We start from the raw sequence: 24,384 nt of genomic DNA on the forward strand, positions 1-24,384 counted from the left end.
TCGGTCTCTATTTCGGTACTATGGAAAACAATTATGCACTACATCTGTATAGTATTTTGTGCCACGAGACCACAATTATATATTTGCAGCGGAATGCTTCGAAAGTACATAGTAAGTGTGAAAAATTCTATGTTGCGAATATATTTTTTCCGAATAGAGGGCCTGTTAAAAATTTTTTTACAAGCTCTTCGGATGCGTAGGGTGTTTTAAGACTTCAATATTCGGTCAAACAACATTACATTACTAATAGGTATTCGCGAAATACAACCGTTTACGCAATACGATATACCTTCCATTATAGTTATAATTGAACCGTAATAATTTCACGATTTCATACTAAGAATTTCGTTTAAAACGATCTAAATAAAAGTGGCTTGTGAAATAGTCTATACTATATAAACGATATCTAACTCTCTCACGCCCACACCTGTGACCCTCTAAAAATATTTATCTTACAAAAATATTGTACAACAAACTATGACATGCAGACCTCCCACACAAACTGACAAGTAGACAGCCCGATACCGACTCCACCAATAACACACTTGCGCAACGCTATCTGGCTGCGCTGTGCATCTTACTTGTCAGCCGTGACGAACGCATCGCTCTAGGCGGTTTTCACACCGATGCGGTTTCTACACGGTTTGTAAATTATTTAATATGAGAACAGCTGGTAACCTACTGAAAACTACAGAACATGTTATAATATAAATTTTCGACTTAAAACACGTGCGTGGATCTTTTTAATATATTTAATTACAGAACAAGTGAGATATATGTACCTAGTTAAACTCTTACTAAGTAGTTAGATCCGAGCTTACAATACAACCATATTATGAATAAGACGATGTAACCTCCGTCACATGAATAATAGTCCCGAATACACACTTCTCACTTACACAACCGCTTATCTTTTACAAATTACTCTTAAAAGGTGAACCCTATTCTATAAGCTATAAAGCTGACATTATAACAAAATAACAATAGGACACAAGGTTAAGAAAGTGATATATGTATGTTCACCTGTCTCACGAAGTGGCATTGACACGGGGAACTGTCTTCGTGCGTTATGCAATATCGTCTCGGCCTTGGCCGTCAAACGTTCCTCCCGCTCGTGCTTTGCGGATGACTTGACGGTGATATTATCTATAGTTGAATTGGAAGTGTTATTGGAATTATAACCATACCCCGGGGTTTTGGGTGCGGGGATATTAAGCCAAATAATAAGTAACAAGTGCGAGTTGGACTCGCGTTCCAAGGGTTCATTAAGTCCGACTCACGCTTGACTGCACATTTCTAATAGGTTTTCCTGTCATCTATACGAGCCCCGATGCACATGTTTTCGTCTAGTGAGACCATTTTTTGAGGTTCTCGCGTTAGTTCAAAAATAATGTTTTACTTTAAAAATTACTAATATTTAATGCTTATACTAATGTAATTTAATTTCCTGTAAATTGACATGCCTGTAATTTATAATGTAATCTGTATTATGAAATAAATAAATCTAATCTAATCTAATTTAATTTTATATGGTAATACTCTGCAATAACTAAATCCAAATACAAGAAATACCGTTTGTACTGAAAGAAAAAAAATTACGATTTTTTATTTTTTTATTGACGGGTAGGATTACAACATATGTGAAAAGGGCTATTACTAGGGAAAGCAACAAGACTCTGCCAATGTACTGACAATTTTGTTTCGAGCCCATGCATGCAGCAGTGCTGTAGGAGAGGACAATATGATTTGGACAACGTTTTTAAAAAGTGCGTTTTTTCAGCAATAAAAGTCTCATGCAATTTTATTATACGATCAAAATAAACTACATTAAACATTACTATTATGGTTCCCATTACTGGGTCATTTTATGTTCATGTGTAAAATTTATTAAAATAAACAAAATTGTTGCGTGGAACTAGACGAAATAATTTGCATCGGGGCTCGTAGGTAAAGAACTATTTTGTGTTGCAAAATTTTTAGTTTCTGTAGTTTCGGAGATAAAGGGGGGGGGGGGGGGATAGTCATTTTTTGGTTATTTTCTTAATTAACTTCTAACCTATTTATTTAAAAATTATAAAAAAAAAATTGAAATTCACAAAATGAGCTCTTTCATTTGACATGTACGATACACGATATAGTTTGAAAAAATTTTTTTTTTAGTTTTCTCATTTACCCCCCAAAAGTGGCCCCCATTTTTAAAATTCATTTATTTACGTTACATGTCCGTCTTTGGGTCACTAATTTACATATGTGTACCAAATTTCAACTTAATTGGTCCAGTACTTTCTAAGAAAATAGGCTGTGACGGACAGACAGACAGAAGTAACACGAGTGATCCTATAAGGGTTCCGTTTTTTCCTTTTGAGGTACGGAATACTAAAAATTGTGAAAACTGAAAATATTTGAATATTTATAAACAAAATTTGCGCTTTACTACCTATTTATATTAACTTTAATGTTGTATTATTTTACAACTAATCTCAAACCCAGGGTATGATTATAACTACTAGCTGGGCCCACGGGACTATGATGCTTGTGGGATTATTTAGTGTAATTTCCCCTCTGTTCAAGTGGATCATTTCCAGAAATAAAGTAGCTTGTGTGTCTAAGAATTCCTCTTCATACCGGGAAATCGAGATTTGCTAACTTAAAATAAAGCCTAGTCAGATGGTGTTTTAAAATAAACTGAAATATAATAAACTGACTTTGCAGTGACTTGGCAGTAACGATGGATACGTATATCATAGAAGTGCCATACTTGACGTAGGGACTTGGAAGGAATCCTTAGCGGGTCCGATTCTAACTCTAAACTAACCTAACATTATTCTCCTACAGTCCGTGAACGCCACAACCATCGACCAGTGGTCCATCAAACTGGCCGAATACATCCGAAACAACGACGAAGCGAACGCCAAAGCTGCCGAGCGGATCGTCACAACCTTCACCGATGAGCTGCTCCCGTGCGCCTCCTTCGCAGAGTTCTGCGACGCCGCCGGCCTGCTCGGCGACATACCCGACCCGGACGCCTGGCTGCAGGCCCTCATCAATGAGCAACCCTGATTCAGGGCGTTACAGGCGGTTCTGGATAGGGCTGGGACGTCCCATTGAACGCCTGTACACATGTTAGGACGGTGTAGTGGGAATATAACCAGAAAAAGTGTCATTGAAAATGCTCGCGTGCAATGCGTACTGGCGTGCGGCGCGCTAATGGGTTATTTGTGAAATCTGAACGCATCAAAGGGCAACACTAGCGTCTTTTGAGCGTCGGCGTCTTGTCGGCGCTATGGAAAATGGCGTCGCTGCGTAGTTGCGTCAGCCATAAAGTTGACTAGACGCTGACGCCCGGGAAACGCTAGTGTTGGTGGCCCTAAAGATTTCAATTTCAGTGATGATTTTTTTGAGTTGTATTTTTATCTCTAAATTACGTTCAGTAATGGTCGAATTACGAACCCTTCAAGTGTAAGGCTTGATTTAATTAACTGACGAATATTCTAATCAATACAAAAATGACTTGAAGGGACAGAGATTAGACGATTATACGACTGGTTAATGTGTTCCTTTTACTGCACCTACTTTCATTATTGCTTGATACTGGTGCAAGTTATCATTTCGTTACTGATATTATAGCTGTCATCAGCACCAAACTACTAAAGAATCTGAAACTTTTGTAGGAGCATATTGTCAGTCTCTATAACTGAATTGTCTTTGGGATATACCCAAGCCGTGTTACAGTACCGGCCTGAGTTAGAAATGTTGTGCACGTCTTCAATATGCAGTTGAAATGTTAGCGTTGATGTTTTTATTAATTTAATCTATTTATAATATATCTTACCGCTTGAAATTAAATTAATGTTTAATGTATTTGGGGCTTTAGGCCGCCTTATTCTGCTCTAATAAAGGTTTTGATTTTACTTGTTGTTTTATTTATATTAGCATCTTTTTGGTGGATTCTCATTTGTGACCGCCGCCATATATGAGGTGAGGACAGATGGGGAATATTCATATGAATGCACCTATTACCATCGGAGCCCGATGGGAACAAGTGAGAAGACACCGTCTCTTGCCATTTCCACACTTTTACGACACCCCATGTGTTAAGGATGCTGGCCCGACCCCTTAGAAAATTGCACAAATTAATTATTGTTTGGGGCAAGAGAATTTTGTCGGGAATTCTCATACTGTGTTCCTCTTGCCCCAAGCAACATAAACTATGTGTCTCTTACATGCTCTTACTCAACATGACCTTATCTAAACCACGATTGTAGGCGTGCCCCGTGACAGGGAGGCAAGACCATTTTTAATTCGCTCAGCGGGCTTGAGATGATCGCGCTTTTATCATCGTATCATCGTGGCCATCACTTTTGATACGATAAAAATGCGACAGCCATATCCTAACCTCTGATGGTTTCCTAGGATAGCGGTGCCGTCTTATAGCGGCCATAATATTACGGACGCAAAAAGAATGTCCTTTCAATCACCGTTTTCTAGGACACCACGCCATTTCGTAGACAACGTTCTAGTGACGTCATACACCGCTGTATTTTCGGCCGCTATTAGGTATGACGCCACCGCTATCCTAGGAAACCAGTACGGATATGATGGTCGTTGTTGTCTACGTGACTGCTGGATATAGACAGTGTCCGTCACTTTCAATCGCGCGGTCTTAATAAGTGACGGAAATTTTATCAGTTATCACGTGGATAAAGTCATCCATGATACGCGCTTAGCTTTACCAAAGTCGTGTCAATTCGTTATCACACGAGATGATATCTCCCTCACGCCACATGTGGCAATGCACGAATCAAGTATCAACTGCGCAAGAACTTTAAACACTACTTTCTATAGGACACGTAAACGTTACCTTAGAGGGATTACTTAAGCTGTTTTGGTTCTACGGTCGTCAAGGTCGCATCCCCGGCATTGTGTGACAAGTAGAGCTTCGAATGTGCCCTAGATAAAGCCTATTGTCGTTTCTATTGGTGATATAAATTACTGCTTAACTATGTATATAAGCTTTTGGCTGCTGTTGGTTTATATAAAAATGTCACTGTCGGGCATCTGAAGGAACCTAACGAACCTAAAGTTAGACCAAGAAAAGTCTGCAGCGATTTTGATAGCATACGCAGTGCAAATGTTGTTTATACGTCGTAATTTCATAGAAGTTTGACGTTTAAAATAACACTTCTATCCTACTTATCCATTGGTTTAATGTGACTACCGTCAAAACATTACACAGGAACTTTACGATCGGGCGGATATTACGATCGGCCGCCGATATATACAATACATGGGGTAAAAGTAGAATAGATTCCGATTGTTTAGTGACAAGTTTCAATTTCCCACCAAATGAACCCACCTAGCGCGTTCTTCGCAGCGAAGGTGTTTGTAGACCGATATAAAATGTATTGCAGGGAAGACCGTTATAGGGCGAGAACTCTCGTATATGTAGACGTACGTCGTTCAGGCATAGTAAGAAAGGAAGAGGTTCACTTCTGAGGGTCTATCGCGAACCACATTCGACGTGTTGCCTCTCTGTCACACCTACGAACGAATTTACAAGTGTGTCAGAGAGGCAGCACGTCGAACGTGGTTCGCGGTAGGCCCTCAGTCCTACCGGCCTTCTGTAAGTGGAGTATGTGTACAAACGCAAAAGTTAAAAGCGACGAAAGAGCTTGTAGGCGGTCTTCTCTTATAAACGGTCTTCGCCACATGGACATTAGACACTGTCTAATAGCTTGCCAAGATGAGGCCGAGCCAAGATGCCAATCGTTTACGCCGAAGCGAACGAAACGCTAATGCCTCTCTATCACCCATCTCATCTTCCATATCAGTGCGACAAAGGCATAAGCATCTCATTCGCTACGGCGCAAACCCGCCACCATCTTTGCTCTAAGGCCTCCTGACTTGCATTCTTTTGTTTAATAGCCTACACAGATTAATTAATCGTATTGTCCCTTTATATGGAGCAACTACCTACTTATGTTATGCGCCGACGGCCAAAACCCTTTTGATTGATTGATCCAAATAAGTAACAATATACAGCACCTGTGTCAATTAGTCTTTGTTGCCTACGACCCCAATTGCCTCTCAACAGTCTCAACATACTCGTACATGTAACTCTCATAAATGTATCACCTAACTCCTAAAACTTTGATATACCGGTATGACATTTATTACGCCTCGATATAACTCAAATTCCCTTGTCATTTGCCACTTGATATGATTCGACATAAGTGTCGACACTACCTCTAAGGGCTTGTCAAGCCGTATGTCGTGACAAACTATTTAAATTAGAGTTGTGAATGCCATATTTGCACTACTTGCCTAAGTTACAATCAATATATTTAAAAAGGTTATGGCTAGCAGACAAAACTTAATTTAAAGGATGTGTGCGGTATTGTAGTTTTTGTATATATGTAGGTAATATGTATTATAGAATATATAATATATGTATTTAGTTGTGTATATATGTATATATTTGTTGTAGGTAAGCTGCTAACATTATAAGTAACTAAGAAATTTTCGTTTTTATTATTATTATTCTTTTCTTTTTCTTTTATTTACGCTGTTGGTACAGTACGGATGTCTACCGTCTCCAATTCTCCCTCAATTGCTCAAAGGTTAACTGGAAGAGATCCCTTGAAGGGATAAGTTCGCCTTTGTACTAATGACGAATGTTATTTTTCCTGTTTTGTTTTGATTTTTGTACAATAAAGTGTTTTACTACTACTACTACTACTACTACTATTATCGTACAATGCAAAAATTGAGGTAGGTATAGTTTAATATCTACGCTACAAAGCTATAGTCTGTATCTTTGTAGCGTAGTATTCTTAGGTATTGAAATAAAAGTAAACAAACAATTTGTACATTTTATTGGTTAACCAAGCAAATACAAAACCGTCTGGATCAGTCACTGAACGACCTGACTTTAACTGCCTAAAGGATGACTCACGTTAGACCAGGCCGTGTCCGACCCGGAGCTTCCAGCGCATCATTTTCTATGGAAAGCATCACGTGATCGCCTGTCATGTCATAGAAAAGTAAGTGTCGGAAGCTCCGGCCCGCACACGGCCCGGTCTAACGTGAGTCATTCTTTAAGGAGCCATTTGAGGGTAGATTTTGTTTACTTTTATTTAAATACCTAAAGATACAGAGTATATAAATCGATTAGGTTAGATAATCGAATGCAATATATTTTCTTTAGCCCGTCAGTATTGTGCCTCAATCTTACATTGTTACATGTATGATTAATTTATGTACTCTGAATAGGATCGTCGTCCGTTGAACTCCGCTTTTTGTGTACCCACATTGTTTGTGTACCTTTATTTGCTTAGTCAGCTGTCTATGGTGTTTTTTTTGTTTCATAACAGTCGCTTGTACAAGTTGTACAGTCAAGGATAATATCATCGTCAGTAATGTCTTCTGTAATCTCTATCCCTACAAATAATCCTATTTTTAAATAAAAATAATTGTGTGTAGTGTCGGAAATAAAAACGGCTGCATAGTCCGGTCATGTAAAACTTTATTTCTGGCGGCAGGAACGAAGGTGATGGCAGCCATATCCCTCTCCCCTTTTCGCAATTGAATGGAGATATAGTCACCTGAAAGACGGGCCAACCGTTATGGAATGATTGGGACGTGCTGGCTTCATGGATAATTCTAGCAACATAGGATAACAGGCGTTGAATTAAGTCAAACAATTAGGACAACTGATGTACAAGCGTCGATATTATACCTCAATATAAGTATAGTTATAACCACCAACATGACACTACTACGTCTGGCGCTTATAAGGTAGCTATGCTAATACACGGGAGACATAAACTTGACATAAAATAGATAACAAGTTTAACCTATTCTACTGTTGCACAAAAGCCTTGTGATCGATATGACTTCCTTCAAAGTAATTATGTATGTCCGACTGTACGTGACTGTACATGCACGTTCAGATGTCAGGGTGCATTGTACGCTGAACGTTTATTGGTGAGTGGGCGGAATTCTCCAGAACCTTTACATAACGGGTACCGATGAAAAAGCGGTTTTTGGCGATTCTCATTTACACTGATACAACTTGGTAGAGTCTGTGCGGAAAGAGAAGAGTCGTAGAATGTATTGGAATGACTCTTCTCTTTCCGCACAGACTAAGCGAAACGCCAATATTTACTTAATTTGCCATTTAACTTTAATAATATAAATGCCCAGCTTATATGAGTGCAACGTGGTGAGTAGGTAAGTCTTATCATCTTAGCTTTGTGGTGAAAGTTTAAAGTTGATAAATAAAGGACATTGTTTGGATTAGTAAGGAATATAAAATGAAACAGATAAGCTTAATAGACGTATTTATTTATACTTTGACAAATCGTTCCGCTAATAAACCAACGTTGCGCAGTATTATGATTCACAATACCACTGTTCGAGTATAAATTTAATTTTGTACCTTAAACTATTTCACATAATATAAATAGTCTTAAATAACTTAATTCCTATAACTTAGTGTAAAGTTAGAAGAAGCACCGATTGCACCATACCGTCATTTGATAAAATGGCCCCACACCGGTGTCGAGGATAGTATACCCCTTCTGTACGTGACATCGAGCTAAAGACATAAATTATGTGGATTTAATAATCTTACGAATATGATATTTTGCGGTAAGTCACGCTCATAAAGGGATACAATACCTACATTAAATTGGTAGTATCTATGCAAACAAAAAGTTATATTTTATCAGTTTTCGGCTATAGGTAAAAACCGTTTTTTTTTTTTGCAGTTACATTAATCAACTATCGCTATGTTACACCGACATGGGGACATAAAAAGAGATAGGCGTAGGATTATAGTAACATTAAAGTTATAGCAATAAACATGAAAGCTAAAATGATTACGGTTAACTATTTGGTTTTCGTAGCCTTTACAATAAAAAGGTGCAACTTAAGAACCGAGAGAAGCACAGAGTTATCCAAACAAACGTAACTTTGGAATTTGAAGAGTGATAGGCTGATAGCCATTTAAATATGTATATTGTATAACCCCATCGATATGATTAAAATAGACTTTGGAATAAAAAACAAAATGGCAATAATTAATGTTCAATGAGCTTAACCTATCTATATACACTGAAAAATACAAACGCGTTACCCAATTCACCGTAAATCCCTACCGCGTACTATAAAAAGTCCCTACAAATCGATACAATAAAAAAACTGTTCTTTGAATTACGTACGATTGAATTTGAATACAGATCTATTCGAGTAGCGCCTTTGTACTTTTAAGCAAGACCACACGTGTTCGTAAAATAAAACCATACCTAAAGCTAAGCTAAAATTCCGTATCTTGACATACGACCTTTGCTTAGGACGTCAGATATAATCTTTTCAAATAAACCTGCGTGTTTTCGAGACGAGGAAGGCCTGTTCTTGGAAACCAGGCTCTACTGCTTGGGGATAAGATTAAAAGTCGTAGGAGCCGGATTCGCCGGTCTTGCCGATGCGGAAGACGTATCTGTAGACCAGGCCAGCGATGACTCCGCCGGAGATTGGGCCCACCCAGTACACCTGGAAAGAAATCAAACATATCATCAGAACTATTTCTTAGAGGGTAAGTCATGGCGGTTACCTCGAATATAATTTATATTTCAATCGTAATCAATATCATTATGCTTAAGTAGGCATAATGTTTGTTGTAGTGTGCGTGACCGCTAAAGACGGCTTCTTTAATAATATTAATCCCATTTACACAGAATAGACTCATCTTCTGTACCTAGCATCCAACTACTAATTTTTGCTCCCGATACGGAACAATAACTCAAGCCCACAGTAAATTGACTCTTGCCTCTAAAGACATAGGGACAACTTTAGCAACTTGTAAAAAACAAAGCTATCGGACAATACCGGAGAAAGTGAAATCACAGTTAGTTATGTAACAACGCTATGGAACTCCATATTATAGTAGGTAATAGTTACGAGAAATGGTATTAGTAGTCTAACTCTACTAGGTTTTTTGTTACCGGCAATAATTCTCAGAAGTTTAATCATTTACGAAGATTTGATATTCTTGTCTACGTAACTACTTATTATTAGGAAACGAATTGTATCAATAGATTAATCAGTGAGAAAAAAAAAATAGACCGCAGACCAAAAGTTAAAACGGGTGCAGATTTCAATCAAGATTTTTTGAGATGCTCTCTTAACGCTGGTTATTCTTTGCTGGGAAGTGCTCGAGTAATATTCTGACGCTTAGAAAAAATTCTAGCCTGGGGGCCGATTTTTGAATTTCGATCGTTCGATTTCGTCACTCGAAAATCGGTGGAAAACGGCGAAATACTATTTTTTTAAATACGTGCCATAGAAATTGGGAATCTAGTAGTATTGACCACTCGTTTTCAATTCTATTAGTAGAATTTAAATGCCTAGTAGTGAAGATATTATTGAACGAAATACACGAAATCAAGCGGTCGAATTTCAAAAATCGGCCCCCTGCACTGTGGAAAGTCAGAAAACGTCAGAAATCAACTATTATCAACATACATCTCGTCTATATGCACAAGACTCGCGCGTGTAGAGAAAAAAAAATCGATCACTGGTCGCTATCCAGCCGCCAATTGGACGGCTGTCTACGCACAAGGTAAGAAGGCATTTTGTTATATCGATGGTTACTTACCCAGTGGCTAGCCCAGTAGCCCATGACGAGAGCGGGCCCGAAAGAGCGCGCCGGGTTCATGCTGGAGCCAGTGAACGGGATCTGTACAAAATATACACAATTTATATACAAAGAATGTACAATTTACAGTCATCTCTATTTAATTAGCAGTTGCTATAAAAATGAACTATTATAGGGATCATCATTGGACGCACGAGATATAAGTTTGGGCACTAATCAATAAGAGCGATGTAAGAGCCACGGACTTTCAATCCGGAGGTCGCGGGTTTAAACCCCCGCTCGTACCAATGACTTTTCGGAACTTATGTAGGAAATATCATTTGATATTAACCAGTTGCTTTTCGGTGAAGGAAAACATCGTGAGGAAACCGGACTAATCCCAATAAGGCCTAATAGTTTCCCCTCTGGGTTGAAAGGTCAGATGGCAGTCGCTTTCGTAAAAATTTGTGCCTACGTCAAATCATGGTATTAGTTGTCATGCGGACCCCAGGCTCCCATGAGCCATGGCAAACGCAAAACGCCGGGATTACGCAAGGAAGAAGAAGACTAATCAATCAGTCTTTAGAGCACTTACGCAGGCAGCGTGGCAGGCGGTGATACTGAGTCCGATGGCCAGAGGCGCCGAGCCTTTGACGTCATTGCGGCGGCTGTCGCACACGCCGTTGACCACCAGCACAAGCACGAAGGTGATCAGGGCCTCAATGAGCACTGCCTGTGGAACAGAAAATAAGGTCGGATGGTTATTCATCCGTCACGCGATAACGGATTTTGATGATACATAACATACGTGGAACTCAAATAGTTTATAATTATGTTTATAATCTACAAAAGGCACTAAGTCCGCCATTTGTACTTATTTTTAATGTGCAATAAAGTTTAAATAAATAGTAATAAATAAATAAAAGTACATATAATATTACCATCTTCGAAAATATCCCACTAAGGGTTGCGAAAGGTGTTGCAATTTAGTGTGAAAACTAAGAAGGTGGAGGTGGACAGTTTACCGACGAAGTTTCAAACAGATGCATAGATAGTAAGTTACGCACACGCTAGCGAATATGTTAGTGTAAAACTAGTGGTAGCCGTACAGTCGTCAGGATGAAATTTGGACCTAAGGCTAGTTTAGTTAGTAGGTTAGTTTTATAGGAAGTAAATAAATAAAAATATAAGGTAATTATCTACGTAACTTACCTGTCCATCGGTGATGTTTTTCCCGGGTAGCGTCATGCCGAATCCAGGAGACTTCACTTCAATGTCAGGGACGGCCAACTGTTAAAAAAAACATTCATACTTGTATATTAATTCGTCTATGGTAAGACCTATTGTATTTAGTTATATAGTCTGTTAAGCCATTTCCGTCACTAGAAAATAGCGGCAAATTTTAATAAATATGCGAGAAAGGTTATTGTAACACAGAAGATTTCAATTTCGCGCCTTTTTCTACTAACAAAGGTGTTTGACTGGCTATAACTTCATTTAATTTCAGTTGTCCTTGAAGGCGACGTTCTGGGCCCTCGTGCCCATAGCGCCTAGAACTCTTATCGAATCTTTGGTCTGGGTCACATAGACTTTCAATAAACTCAGGCCGGAACGATTGATTGATTCAAATTCAAAAACGGAGTAAAGTCCGTATATAAAATATACATCGGTAGGTCGAGGTGTATGTGTGAACCGCCTGTTACACGTGTCCACACGCGGGAAAGCCGTGCAGTCTCGAACTATATCTTTAAGGTCACTCGCAAATATTATTGATTGCTAATTGATCGATCGGTCGTGTAATTCCGAAGGTGAGCGAGCCGCATTGAAGATTTGCAACGTTCCTGTTGAAAAGGGATCTGCAGCTTCGTACATTAATTTAATTACTTGTTAAGTTAAACAACTAACTAACTAACTAATATGGCTCAGCGACTCCAAGACGGTCTTGGCCTCCGAAACGAGAGCACACCACTTTTCCCGATCCTGCGCCGTTTCCTGCCAAGTTAAGTTAAACACCAAGGAAAAAATTATGTAACTTCGACATATCTTTATATGGTAACATACAGTATTTAGAGTTGATCAGTTACTCGAGCTAAGTACTTGTGTCTAAATTACGAGCAGAATAACCCGACTCAGTTTTACGAGACTCTGCGAAAACATGGCCTAGCTAATATTGTCTAGCGGTGACTCACGCCACAGAATAACTAATAATAGTACTACCATACAGAAAATTCACTCCTTCACAAAAGTCAGATTTAGGTATAAAATTATACCTATACTCGCCGCCTGCAACAAAATTGAATCTTATAACCGCGCACGAACCGTGAATCTTCTTTGCGCGAGCGCCACGTGACACGACTATCGTGCGGTCGAGCGGCAGCCCACTGCCATACGCCTGCCGCCCCGAGCGGCCCGCCGGCCAAATGTACCTAAACTGCGTAGTGACATCCCCCTGCTCACGCGTAAGTACAGTAAAGCTAGAGTTAGTCATAATTTCATAGAACTTTGACGTTTAAAATAACACTTGCACAGTCTATGCTATCAAAGTCCCTGCAGAGTTATCTTGGTCTGACTCTATCAACGACGATAATGCTATCTGCAAACGAAACTGACAACCGAGGTCATTTATTTTGTTCACTATATTTAATATACACTAACACACCCACTTTTTCAGTAGTACAAGCAAGGCGCGAAATTAAAAATTCTAAAGAAAGTTAACTCTTCGCGCCCACATGTTTTAAATTTGCTGCACCGTCTACGGCCCGGCACCGGCACGAGCCCTTAGTGTGTTGGGCACACCTTGAAAGCCTATGCAGCTAGACCGAGGGTTACTTAACCTTTTAACCGCCGTAGCCTGATATTATAAGACATACAATATGCAGCTCATTTCGCCGTAGTCTGATAAATAAGCCAAAACTTCGTGTAACTTCGTACCGACGGCGATACGAGCAACCTCAATGAAAAATTCTAAGCGGTTAAAAGGTTAAAAAAGTCCATTACGATTATCTTTTACAAAAAAAAAATTAGTTCAATCGCTGATTAACACTGAACACCTTTTCCTCCTAAACTGCACGTTAATCGTTTCTCAAAACTGTCAGGTGTGTGCATGTTCTCAATAAGATCACTTAATAACGCCTTTGAGCTGTCACCGTTAACAAGACGCATCTCGCGAAGGCCGTTACGATTCCTTTATGTACCACGGTACTACCTTTATGCCAGTGTCAGGGCAAACGACACATGTGTATGCGAAAGGGAATCAGTTTTAATGTTGATGGTAGGAGTGTGTAGGTCTGGGTACTAGGCTAGGTACCTACATAGCGTTTTCACCGCGAACCGATATTAGAAATTGACGCCCAAAACAAAGTAAAATGTATAAAGTATCTTTTATATTTATTCATTAATATACGTGTACAAGGTGTCTCTATACTCTTTGGACATTAACCGATATCTCGAGTAGAGTTCCTTCTCAGGAATGTTCTAAAATGGTAAATTGTTTAGAGAGGAGTCACGTATAAGTATGTTTATTGTTCAAAAGAAAGTATCAATGCAAAAATAAAATGACTTGATGCCATGAACACTATGTAACAGCTTATAATTTGTACTTTAAATACCTACAGGCATCTCTAGAAGGCCGTTACCTACGATAATAGCTGATGTCTTTCTCCAAGGGTCTTCTAAAACCCGATATCGGATAGGAAAATTCATCGCAGAGCCTGTGTTCACGGTCTCTCGGTCAAACTAGAGTCTGTGCGGAAAGAGAAGAGTCGTGGAATGTATGGGGTCCAATACATTCCACGACTCTTCTCTTTCCGCACAGACTCTAGCAATTTGCCCGCTTTGCTACCCTTAACCCTTAAGGCCCAGTTGCACCATCCCATTAACCCGGGGTTAACCGGTTAAACCTGGTTACTATAGTTACCAGTACAAATAGACACTGGGTTAACGGTTTAACTGGTTAACCCCAGGTTAGTGGGTTGGTGCAAGTGGCGCTAAGTCATGCTACAGTTTTCTGCTAGAGTCAGTCCATCAAATGTAACGTATAAATGACACGTGCACTGCGTGGGCTATCAAATCCGCTGCAGACTTTTCTTGGTCCGACTCTATCTTGCTGTTGAGTGGGATAGGAAAACAACGCGGTATAAACTTTCATACCGCGATGCTACTCAATTTAGCCCTCTGTTGTTTTTTCTGACATGATAACAAAAGCCCTCGCATTTGCTTGGCCAACTACCTATGTCCACTCGTTGCGTTATGGCTCCTCTACACGATGCGCCAACGTCGGCCAATCCAAGGGACGCATTTATGCGTTAGAGGGAGCAAGTGATATTGCTATCTCATTCTACCGCATAGCTGCGTCCCTTGGATTGGCCGACGTTGGCGCATCGTGTAGAGGAGCCATTAAGGTTGGTATTCCATCTGTCCAATATCTTGGTAAAATGTCATAGCTTCTCGCTCTCTCATTAAGCAAAATGTGAGACAATACACATGGGACAGGTGGAATACCACCCTAAATTAGTAGTTAAGGACATTGGACTCGACAGAGTTTGACGGAATACTCGACTCACCCTGATGAAGGCAGCGCCGGCCACGGCGCCCAGGCACTGCACCACGATGTAGAACAGCGCCTTGATGACCTTGACCTCGCCGGCCGCAAGCAGCCCCAAGGTCACCGCGGGGTTGATGTGCCCGCCGGACACGTGCCCGATCGTCTGTGAACAAAACAAACATACAGGTAAAGTATCTTTTTAATATTACCCGTTCCGGTATAGTTCGTAGTTTTGTAACTGAGCCCGAGCTAATCCTATTGTCTATTGTTAAGTAAAACCGCTCGTGCCACGTGCCACAACCACCTGCATAAAAACCTGCGTAATTCGGTTACTGAGTGCCGGCGAGTCGAACACTACAGAACCAGTCTAAAATGTCGCATCGAGATGCGTAACAAAGGCGCGTTATCGGAGAGCGCACCTACACTGGTTTTTTGAGCGTTGGACTAGCCCGCGCTCAGGTGCCAAATAGAATGAGTATGACCCTTTTTTGCAGGTAAGTAGCACGTGCGGTTTTACTTAACAATAGACAATAGGATTAGCCGCCGGGCTCTGTTACAAAACTACGAACTATAACAGAAAATGTATAGTAGGTAACAAATGGCAAGGATTCAAAAATAACTCTCGCATACAATAAGCATTTGAAATGCCGTATTTTTTCGTGGTTAGGTAATAAATAGTACATTGTGCAACATGGGGCGTAAGTTGAATATTGCAAACGAGAGTAAGTTAAATCGCGACGGCTTGCCGGAGCGATTTAACTTACTCTCGTTTGCAATATTATTACGCCCCGAGTTACACACAATGTTTTTCATCACACTTGCGATACAAAAATTAAGTATAAAGACAAAAAACTGTTAATTATGGCACTAGAAACTTCATAACTCCCTAGGGAGAACGCTTTTTCTATAACTCCCGCTAAACCGGCGTGCAATTCCACATTTACTGAGCGAGTGTGATGAAAATTAATACTAGTGCTGTGAGCTGTAGACCTCGCGAGCAGAGCTTAAAACTGAATAAATGTATGGTTCCGTTGTTTTGAAGAATTTAGAGAATCTAATTTGACCATAAAAACTTAACTATCAATTGCTTACAAAATTCGGGAATTGGTTTAGATATGCGACCTGTAGAGTAGAACATAACATAACATACGAAACAGTTTTTGGCTAACAGGCCAATTCAAACTTACACTGATATCAGAAAGACATCTAACTGATGTCATTTAGTTATCGTGCATTTCACTCGTTCTTGTCCGTACATGTATTGGCGCAAGCGAGACGCACGATGACTACTAAATAACATGATAAAAATATCATCCCGATGTCAGTGTACGGTCGATGCCCCTTAAGTATCCACGTCGCCATACTAATTGTATAGAAAAGTGGATAGAGTTAGACCAAGAAAAGTCTGCAGAGTTTTTGACAGCACACGCAGTGCCAATGTTATTTGTGCCAGTGTCAAAATCTCTGCAGACTTTTCTTGGTCTAACTCTACTTATGTTAGGAAACCAACATTACCTTTGAATTAGCCTGTAAACTGCAACTAAGAAGCTTCGTGCGCGAGTGTGGCCCATAATTTCCGAAATCATTTTTTCTTCGAGGCAATTACTCCGTTCTCATATTTTGCGTTGCCCATAATTTCCCGAAATCATTCATTCTCGGTAGCAATTACTCCGTTCCCATATTTTCCCAATGGTTTTTTTCCGCAATCGCCTATTTTTAATATTTTTAAATTAATATTTTCCTTATAATTTTCGTTCTTTTAAATATCTAGGATAATATTTTCTTGTTACTGTATGTTAATAGTGTAGTAATTATATTTGTTACTTGTAGGTATTTCACATACAACAAATATTAAAAACACTAAAAATAAAACATAATCTAAAAAAATACAAGTAAAAAACCAAACGCTGTCAGCCAATAACTCTAACCTACCTATCTCTGGGAGCAGATTCGTTTTAAGGGTCATCAAAAAAAAAAATAACCCTAACCTACCTATCTCTGGGAGCAGTTTCGTTTTTAGGGTCATCAAAAAAAATAACCCTAACCTACCTATCGCTGGGAGCAGTTTCGTTTTTAGGGTCATCAAAAAAAATAACCCTAACCTACCTATCTCTGGGAGCAGTTTCGTTTTTAGGGTCATTTAAAAAAAAAACCCTAGCCTACCTATTTGAAAAAAACCTGGTTATTTTTACCACTAGCATTTAAAAAAAGAGAAAATATGGAGATAGAGAATATTTAGTTAGTGAAACAAAAACCTACTGGTTATTTTAACTACTGGGATTAAAAAAAAAAGGGAATAAATTGAGAAAGGGAAAATTTAGTTTATGAAAAAATGTCCACGAAAAATAAAATAAAGCGAAGAAATTCCACTGGGAAAAAATGAGAACGGAGTAATTGCCTCGAAGAAAAAATGATTTGCGGAAATTATGGGCCATTTTAGCGAGGCGATCCAAATTAAAAGGCTCTATGATAATGTTAGTTGGACTTTGAGCCCGGGAAAGCGCAACGTACGAGCAACCTACAGCTAGTTCCCTGAGCCCAAGGTCGACCACTACCCTAGGCAATGTTAACCCCTGCGATTTATGGATGGTGACCGCCCATGCTAGAACGTAAGTGGAAATTGACTCCTGGAACAGACATGCCCTTGAACTTAAACCGCTAAAAAAATGTTCAAACTAATACGCTTACCTCGCGCTTCGCGCTCGCTTGATCAATCAGCAATACGATGTTTAAGTGCAAAAAATAAATAAAAAAAGTTGCATTTACTGGGGATCGAACCGGGTACCTATCCCATATCCTTGTTTGTAGGCGTCTTTCCAACTGCGCTATGATAGCATTTAGATGAGCTGGCGAAATTTGGTTACTTATTCTCGAGTAAGAATTTAAATATCTAATCTAAAGAGAATAGAGTGTATAGGGCACGTGCATGAACTATAGGGGGCAGCACAGGAGCCGTCAGATCTTTGGCGCGAAGCGTAGATGTGTAGTTTATGATTCCGATGTAGCCCACGAGATGGCAGAACCTACTATGCACAAGGAAACGTACTTACGAGAATGGTAGATGGTAGCACTTGCTTTGGCAATGTACATGTGCACATATGTTTCCGATTCAGGCCACAAGATGGCAGGCCCTCCAACGCGCACGGTCCCTATAGGGGGCGTGCGTTAACTATAGGGGGTAGCATAGGAGCCGTCAGATTTTTGGCGTGAGGCGTAAATGTGACGTTTATGCTTCCGATGTAGCCCACAAGATGACAGAACCAGGCGTGTCTCACTCCGCGATTTCGTCGCTTTGCTACAGGTAGCTAAAAGTACATCCGTTCGGCCCCAATTTTGGGGTTTGCCATAAGCCGCGCGTGGCGCTGTCGCCACCTAGCGGCCATATCTGTGCTGATCGTAACAGACGCGTTTTGTTAGAGAGTGAGTCTTCTGTACTTAGTACTATTATTTATTCTGTGACAGAACCTACTATGCATAAGGAAACGTACCTACAAGAACGGTAGATGGTAGAACTTGTTTTGGCAATGTACATGTTTCCGATTCAGGCCACAAGATGACAGACCCTCCAACGCGGACGGTCCCTATATGTAGTAGAGGGTTATTGTCATACTAAATTTTGTAGTCACAGTAAATTTACTGCCATCTTTCGATACAGGATTAAAATGAAAATGAAAAAAAAAATATCAATAAATGTATATATGTATGGCTAAAAGGTATTTTTATTTTTAGAACGCCATATGATTTTGTCCCATGTTCTTTTACTGATATGAGTAAAAATTGTTAAATATAAAATGGTGTCACCATCTAGACGAGCATAGGCCAAAGGTATGGCGCCGTATATTCAAGAATCAAATTTTCTTTAAAGCGCAAAAAGCCATCATCTCTTGCAAAAAATAAACGAATACGCTTAGCCCGCGCTTGATAAATAAAAAATACGATTTTTTTCATTTTTTCAAAATAAAAAACAACAATTGATACGAAATGTAAGTATAAAAAAATACAAAAAGTTATGAAGCAGCATACAATTACTGGGGATGGAACCAGGGACCTCCCTATGCAAACAAAAAAGCGAACGTTTGCTAAATGCGCCATGATAGTTCTTACTAAAGCTGACGAAATTTAGCTACTCATTCTCAAGTAAAAACTAAATATCTAAATACCGCCGAAACCAGCGATACAAATTTCCTGAATTTTTGGCCATTTAATCTATAAACATATATCAAAAAGAAAAAACTCTTATGATATCGATACAACTATTTGTTTAGGCGAGAGGTATCACGACCCCCCCATTTTTAAAAATTTCCAAAAACCGGATTGACAAAAAAAAATTATTTAGTCATAGAATCTGGTCACATAATTTCATGAGAATCGGTTAAGAATTGCGACCTGTAGAGGAGAACATCCGGAAATACAAAACTAAATATCTAAATACCGCCTAAACCAGCGATAATTTTTTTCTGCATTTTTTGCTATTAACTCTGTAAACATGTCTCAAAAAGAAAAAACTCTTATGATATCGATACGACTATTTGTTTAGGCGCCAGGTATCACGACTCCGCCATTTTTAAAAATTTCCAAAAACCGGATTGACAAAAAAAAATTATTTAGTCATAAAATTTGGTCACAAAATTTCACGAGAATCGGTTAAGAATTGCGACCTGTAGAGGAGAACATCCGGACAAAGCAAAATGCCCGAGTCAAAACGTAGACCTTCGCTTCGCTTCGGTCAATAATGCAGAATGCAGAAATGCAGAAGACACTATATGCTGCATTCGATTTTGATTTCATCTCATTTGGATTTCATTTTGACATCACTCGCAGTGTAAGATGCATGGGACGACATCACTGGGATAACTTCGATAAAGGGGCCATTTCCAAAATTAACTCGCTTTCGAAGTTATCCCAATACATCTTAGGGCCACTTGCCCCATCTCAATAACCCGGGGTCAACCGGTTAAATTGTTAACCCAGTGTCAAATTGTAATAGTAACCATGGTAACTCCAGGTTTGAACGGTTAACCCCGGGTTAGTGAATGGTGCAAGTGGCCCTTAATGTTGATATAGATTTTTTTACTGTGCATGTTGTTGATACAAATGTTTGCGTTTGTGTATCAAACCCAAAGCAGAATTTGTTTAGTAAATAGAGGGAAATTAAACTACTCGGTTTCCAGAGAGCTTACAAAGGAATCACTACTGTAAATAATATATTTAAGGCCTCTTGATTCCCAAAAACAAGTTTAGCTACCGTAAAATGGGGTGAGTTGGGTGAAATTTGACTTTCAAACCTTGATAAAATTTTATTTTTACATGTGAAAACTGAATGATGTAGGTATATAATAAGTGGTTCGGACGTTTGTATTTTAGTTTATATTTTATTTTGGTTAGTTCCTTTTCATAACTTTGACGATGAAGAAGAAAACCCACCTCACCCCGTAGTGCCTCGTATTTGGGGTGAGAGGGTTTTTCATACAAAGATGATTTTGGAAGATTGTTGGATCGATTTTTTTTTATTATGACTATAGCTCCATTTTGTATTGGAATACATTATTTTTGTAGCAGTAGCCTTAAAAACCCACCTCACCCCCCTCTCAATCCTTCTCTCCCCATTCATAACCCATTTAGGTTTCGCGGGGAGCTCCCCGCGAAACCTACTCACCCCGTTTTACGGTATCTATTTTTGATTACATGTTGATATACTTAAAGGAGTTCTCGTGCACTAAAGATTTAGATTTAGATTTATATAGGTAAGTACAGCAATTTGTAATATGTAGCTTGAAGAGTCCAAGACATCTGCTATGCAGCCCTTAACAGCTTGCTTGTGCTACTGCGGTGCCCTTTATGGATTAACCCTGTGTTAACTCAAACATACTCGTATGGTACTGAACGCGTCTGCAACATAATTAGTACGTTCTAGACCTTCGATTGATCAGTAACGTAAAGTTATTTAGTTGGATCCTCTCACAGCACCTTACCGTGCAATTTATGGGTTACAGCAGATTTTATCAATTTACACGATGTTAGGCTTATAAGTTATATTATAAATCTCAATTAAATCTCTCGTAGGCATAATTGTAATTGTATTAGCAGCAACATTGTTGACCGACCGTTGATAGACCTTATGTGTTGGCAATAAGGGTTATTGTCAATTAGCAGTGTGGACTTGTGGAGACTTGTATATGACAGGCAGCATCAAAAGAAGCGGATCAGGCGGCGTAGCCAAGGTGACAATCTCTGGGAAAACGCATTTTTGCGTTTTTATATGTTTTATGTCTAGATATTCGTTTAACAAAAAGAGATAGGTATGTCTCTATATATAGAACAATTAGACTGTGGCATATACTTTGGACGCCTTATATATCTCTATTTGAAAAAGTCAGTGGAAGGGTCAGATACATATGGCGTAATTCCATTCACTACGACTGTTATGTACACGTGCTACTGTTTTACTATTAAAATGGCGTATAATTAGGTACATGAAAAGTAAATGATTATAATTTATAATACCTACCTATATTACTTGCAGGTTCTATTAGTATCGCGAATTCAATCATAACGGCAGACGCGTGACTCTTCAAATGCCAGATTACCTTGTTCATGATGGGTACCTATAAAAATGTGACGACCTTTGGACCGATGTTCTACAAACTAAAGGCAAAGAATACGAAAAAAAATTATAACGATCTAATTTTATAATAATAAATGTACGTTTATAACTAGACGACCTGTGAACGCTAGAGCGGGGGTAGTAAACCATTTTTCTGTCGTGCCCCAATTAGTAAAAAATAATACTCATTTTAATATTTTCGGTATGTAATGATATATTCAAGTAAAATAGATATAACAGGTTTATAATAGGCTCAGGAGTAAATAAAATAGATTCATGTGTAAGTTTTTTCACGACATTTTCTCACATTAAAAGGTTCTCAGACGGGAGACATACCACTTGCACGTAATATCACCTATAGGTACTAGTGTCTGGTGGTGTCTGGTGAGACCGGAGCGAATCAGCAACATTACAAAACGCTAAAAACCACAAGCACTCGTAATGTCAGGCGAAATTGAACCCCCGGCGATTAACCCCGCGACCCGCCGTCAAAATCACTGTCAACATCTTAGAACATCCACTGTATCACTATTTAAAAACGCATTCAAATATATATCTTGTTACCATGTAATAAGAAACAAGTTTGAGCTACTTTCGAACGCACCTTCGACGGATACATACTAAGAATGACAGTGATCTCTCCATGCCATTCAAATGTAACGGAAAACTCGGTGAATGCTTGTTTGATAGTTTATCTTCAGATTAAAAATGGCGTGACTGACTGACAGATAGCCTAAACCCAAGAAGACAATCAAAACCTAAATCAAATATGTCCTTGCCATAAAAGTCAAAACGATCAATATGATTTACAGATTTTTAGCTTAAACCTTGTTTTTGTACTGTGCCATTTGTCCAACTGATCTGCCATTTTAGTACGAAATTGGTATAATTACAGGATGATTGGTTAATCGAAATGTTATTTTAGTATTTCGGAAATTACATTTAAAAACAGTAACGACACATTTAATGTAGTAAAATAAGTACAAGCACGAGATTACAGAAATCATTCGATTGGCAAAGTACAAGATTCCCCAAAAAGCACGCTATCAAAATTTTTTGAAATAATTTTCTTAATTTAACAAAAATATTACCTTCGAAATGCAAGCCTTATTGAGATTACTGTGGGACTAGGTCGATTTGTGTACGATTATTCTATAACATTTATTTGGACTTAAAGTACTTTAGTCATCACCAACACCATAAAACATTACAAATGCATCGTTGACGTTACTGTAATAATACTAATGATAGCATGATTTACGATTCTAGGCCGGCCAGTCCTTTTTTGGTAGTATCTAATCCGAATTGGAAAAATTGCGCGAATGTGTGCTTAGTGTGCTATCTAAAGTTCCCACGATACAGTAATACGACCTACACAATATATTCAAACCGATTTTATGGGTCACCAGTGATTAACAGTACTGCGGCCGTGGCATTGACAACATTTGGAGTATAAATTAGCAATTAATATTAAATATTGGTTTTATAATAGTTATGAATCAGAGCGGTGGGCCTTGGCAGAACGGCGGGGGTCACCGCATGACCCGCGGGCGAAAACTGGAAATAAGTATCGTGTGTGTTGTACGAATCACACTACGAAGATATAATGTTAATTTAAAACATCCGCAGGAAACTGATCGAATCCTAGTAACTCCGATTTTTCTAGTATTTCTTAGTATAAGAGTGGCACAACGCGAACGACTACGTAAGTGACATAGTAATTAAATTTCTACCAAACAACTGTTTAAGTACGTACCTATATAGTTGCTAATAGTAGGGAAAATGAGACTGTGGTGAAAATCAAAGCGACAAGGTACTTAAATAGAGCTCATTTACATAATAACATCTTGCACATAGCTGCTTTTCGATTAACGTAAATAATTTGTAAGTTATTGATACTAAAATATCTTCAATGCGCCGAGTGTGAAACAGGCATAAAAGTACTATGACAGCATCGAGTACGTATCGATAAACGCCGGTGCTATTAACGTTATATGCCTCATAAACATATATTTCATAACGGTTACCTCAGCTATCACATCACTAATTTAAGGGCCGTTTCCTGTTGGTTATTCGTTATTTATGTCTGATACGCGGAAGAGGGAAATCCATTAGATGCCATTAAATTAAAGTCATATTGCTGTAGTAGGTACATTATAATAAAATAAGTATGTATATGATTCTATGTCAGAATCAGATTGACTTACAAAATAAAATAAAAAACTTTATTTTATTATTTTTAAATATATGACCGCAATAAACCAAAAAGGGTTGTGAACCTCTGGACTGAGAGCTCTTTCACACTGGACCTATATGGTTTGACAATAAATAAGGTTTGTACACTACTTATTTATATGCTACAAATCCAAACAGAAAGGGCTTTAGTAATAAATAAAATGGAACCCTTTGCCTTTGAAATAAAGTTCAAACTCATGATAGTATTATAACTACAGTTAAACTTTCGCGTTCTAATCTAACAAGGACAATATATCCGATAAAAAATAAAAGCTGTGGTAAAATGCACTTATGTACCAATCAAATATTATAAAGTCAATAAACTAGGTTACTTTAACGCAATTGACGCATAAGTGAACGTGC

The 24,384-nt window shown here is 38.8% G+C and overlaps 2 protein-coding genes and 1 long non-coding RNA gene across 8 annotated transcripts in view; 1 reads left to right on the top strand and 2 right to left on the bottom strand.

The window, feature by feature from the left end:
* The window catches only part of LOC134804305 (E3 ubiquitin-protein ligase UBR4), a 103,360-nt gene extending 99,449 nt beyond the window's left edge, over positions 1–3,911 (top strand). The window contains exon 95 of the mRNA XM_063777317.1: positions 2,836–3,911. Within this exon, the coding sequence (XP_063633387.1) occupies positions 2,836–3,060 (225 nt within the window). The 3' untranslated portion in view covers positions 3,061–3,911. The remainder of the gene's footprint in view (positions 1–2,835) is intronic.
* Positions 3,912–8,330: 4,419 nt separating this feature from the next.
* Positions 8,331–24,384, bottom strand: part of LOC134804314 (uncharacterized) — a 538,216-nt gene continuing 522,162 nt past the window's right edge. For both annotated transcript variants that reach the window (XR_010146103.1, XR_010146104.1), the window contains exon 2: positions 8,331–9,180. This is a non-coding gene — a long non-coding RNA (uncharacterized LOC134804314). The remainder of the gene's footprint in view (positions 9,181–24,384) is intronic.
* Positions 8,331–24,384, bottom strand: part of LOC134804294 (aquaporin AQPAe.a) — a 109,542-nt gene continuing 93,488 nt past the window's right edge. For all 5 annotated transcript variants that reach the window (XM_063777298.1, XM_063777299.1, XM_063777302.1 and 2 more), the window contains 5 exons: positions 15,202–15,345; positions 11,852–11,929; positions 11,235–11,372; positions 10,661–10,741; positions 8,331–9,555 (listed from right to left, as the gene is read on the bottom strand). In XM_063777298.1, coding sequence (XP_063633368.1) covers positions 9,451–9,555; positions 10,661–10,741; positions 11,235–11,372; positions 11,852–11,929; positions 15,202–15,345 — 546 coding nt within the window. In that variant the 3' untranslated portion in view covers positions 8,331–9,450. The remainder of the gene's footprint in view (positions 9,556–10,660; positions 10,742–11,234; positions 11,373–11,851; positions 11,930–15,201; positions 15,346–24,384) is intronic.

Source organism: Cydia splendana, chromosome Z, assembly GCF_910591565.1.
Source record: "Cydia splendana chromosome Z, ilCydSple1.2, whole genome shotgun sequence".
Classification (NCBI taxonomy): Eukaryota; Metazoa; Arthropoda; class Insecta; order Lepidoptera; family Tortricidae; genus Cydia; species Cydia splendana.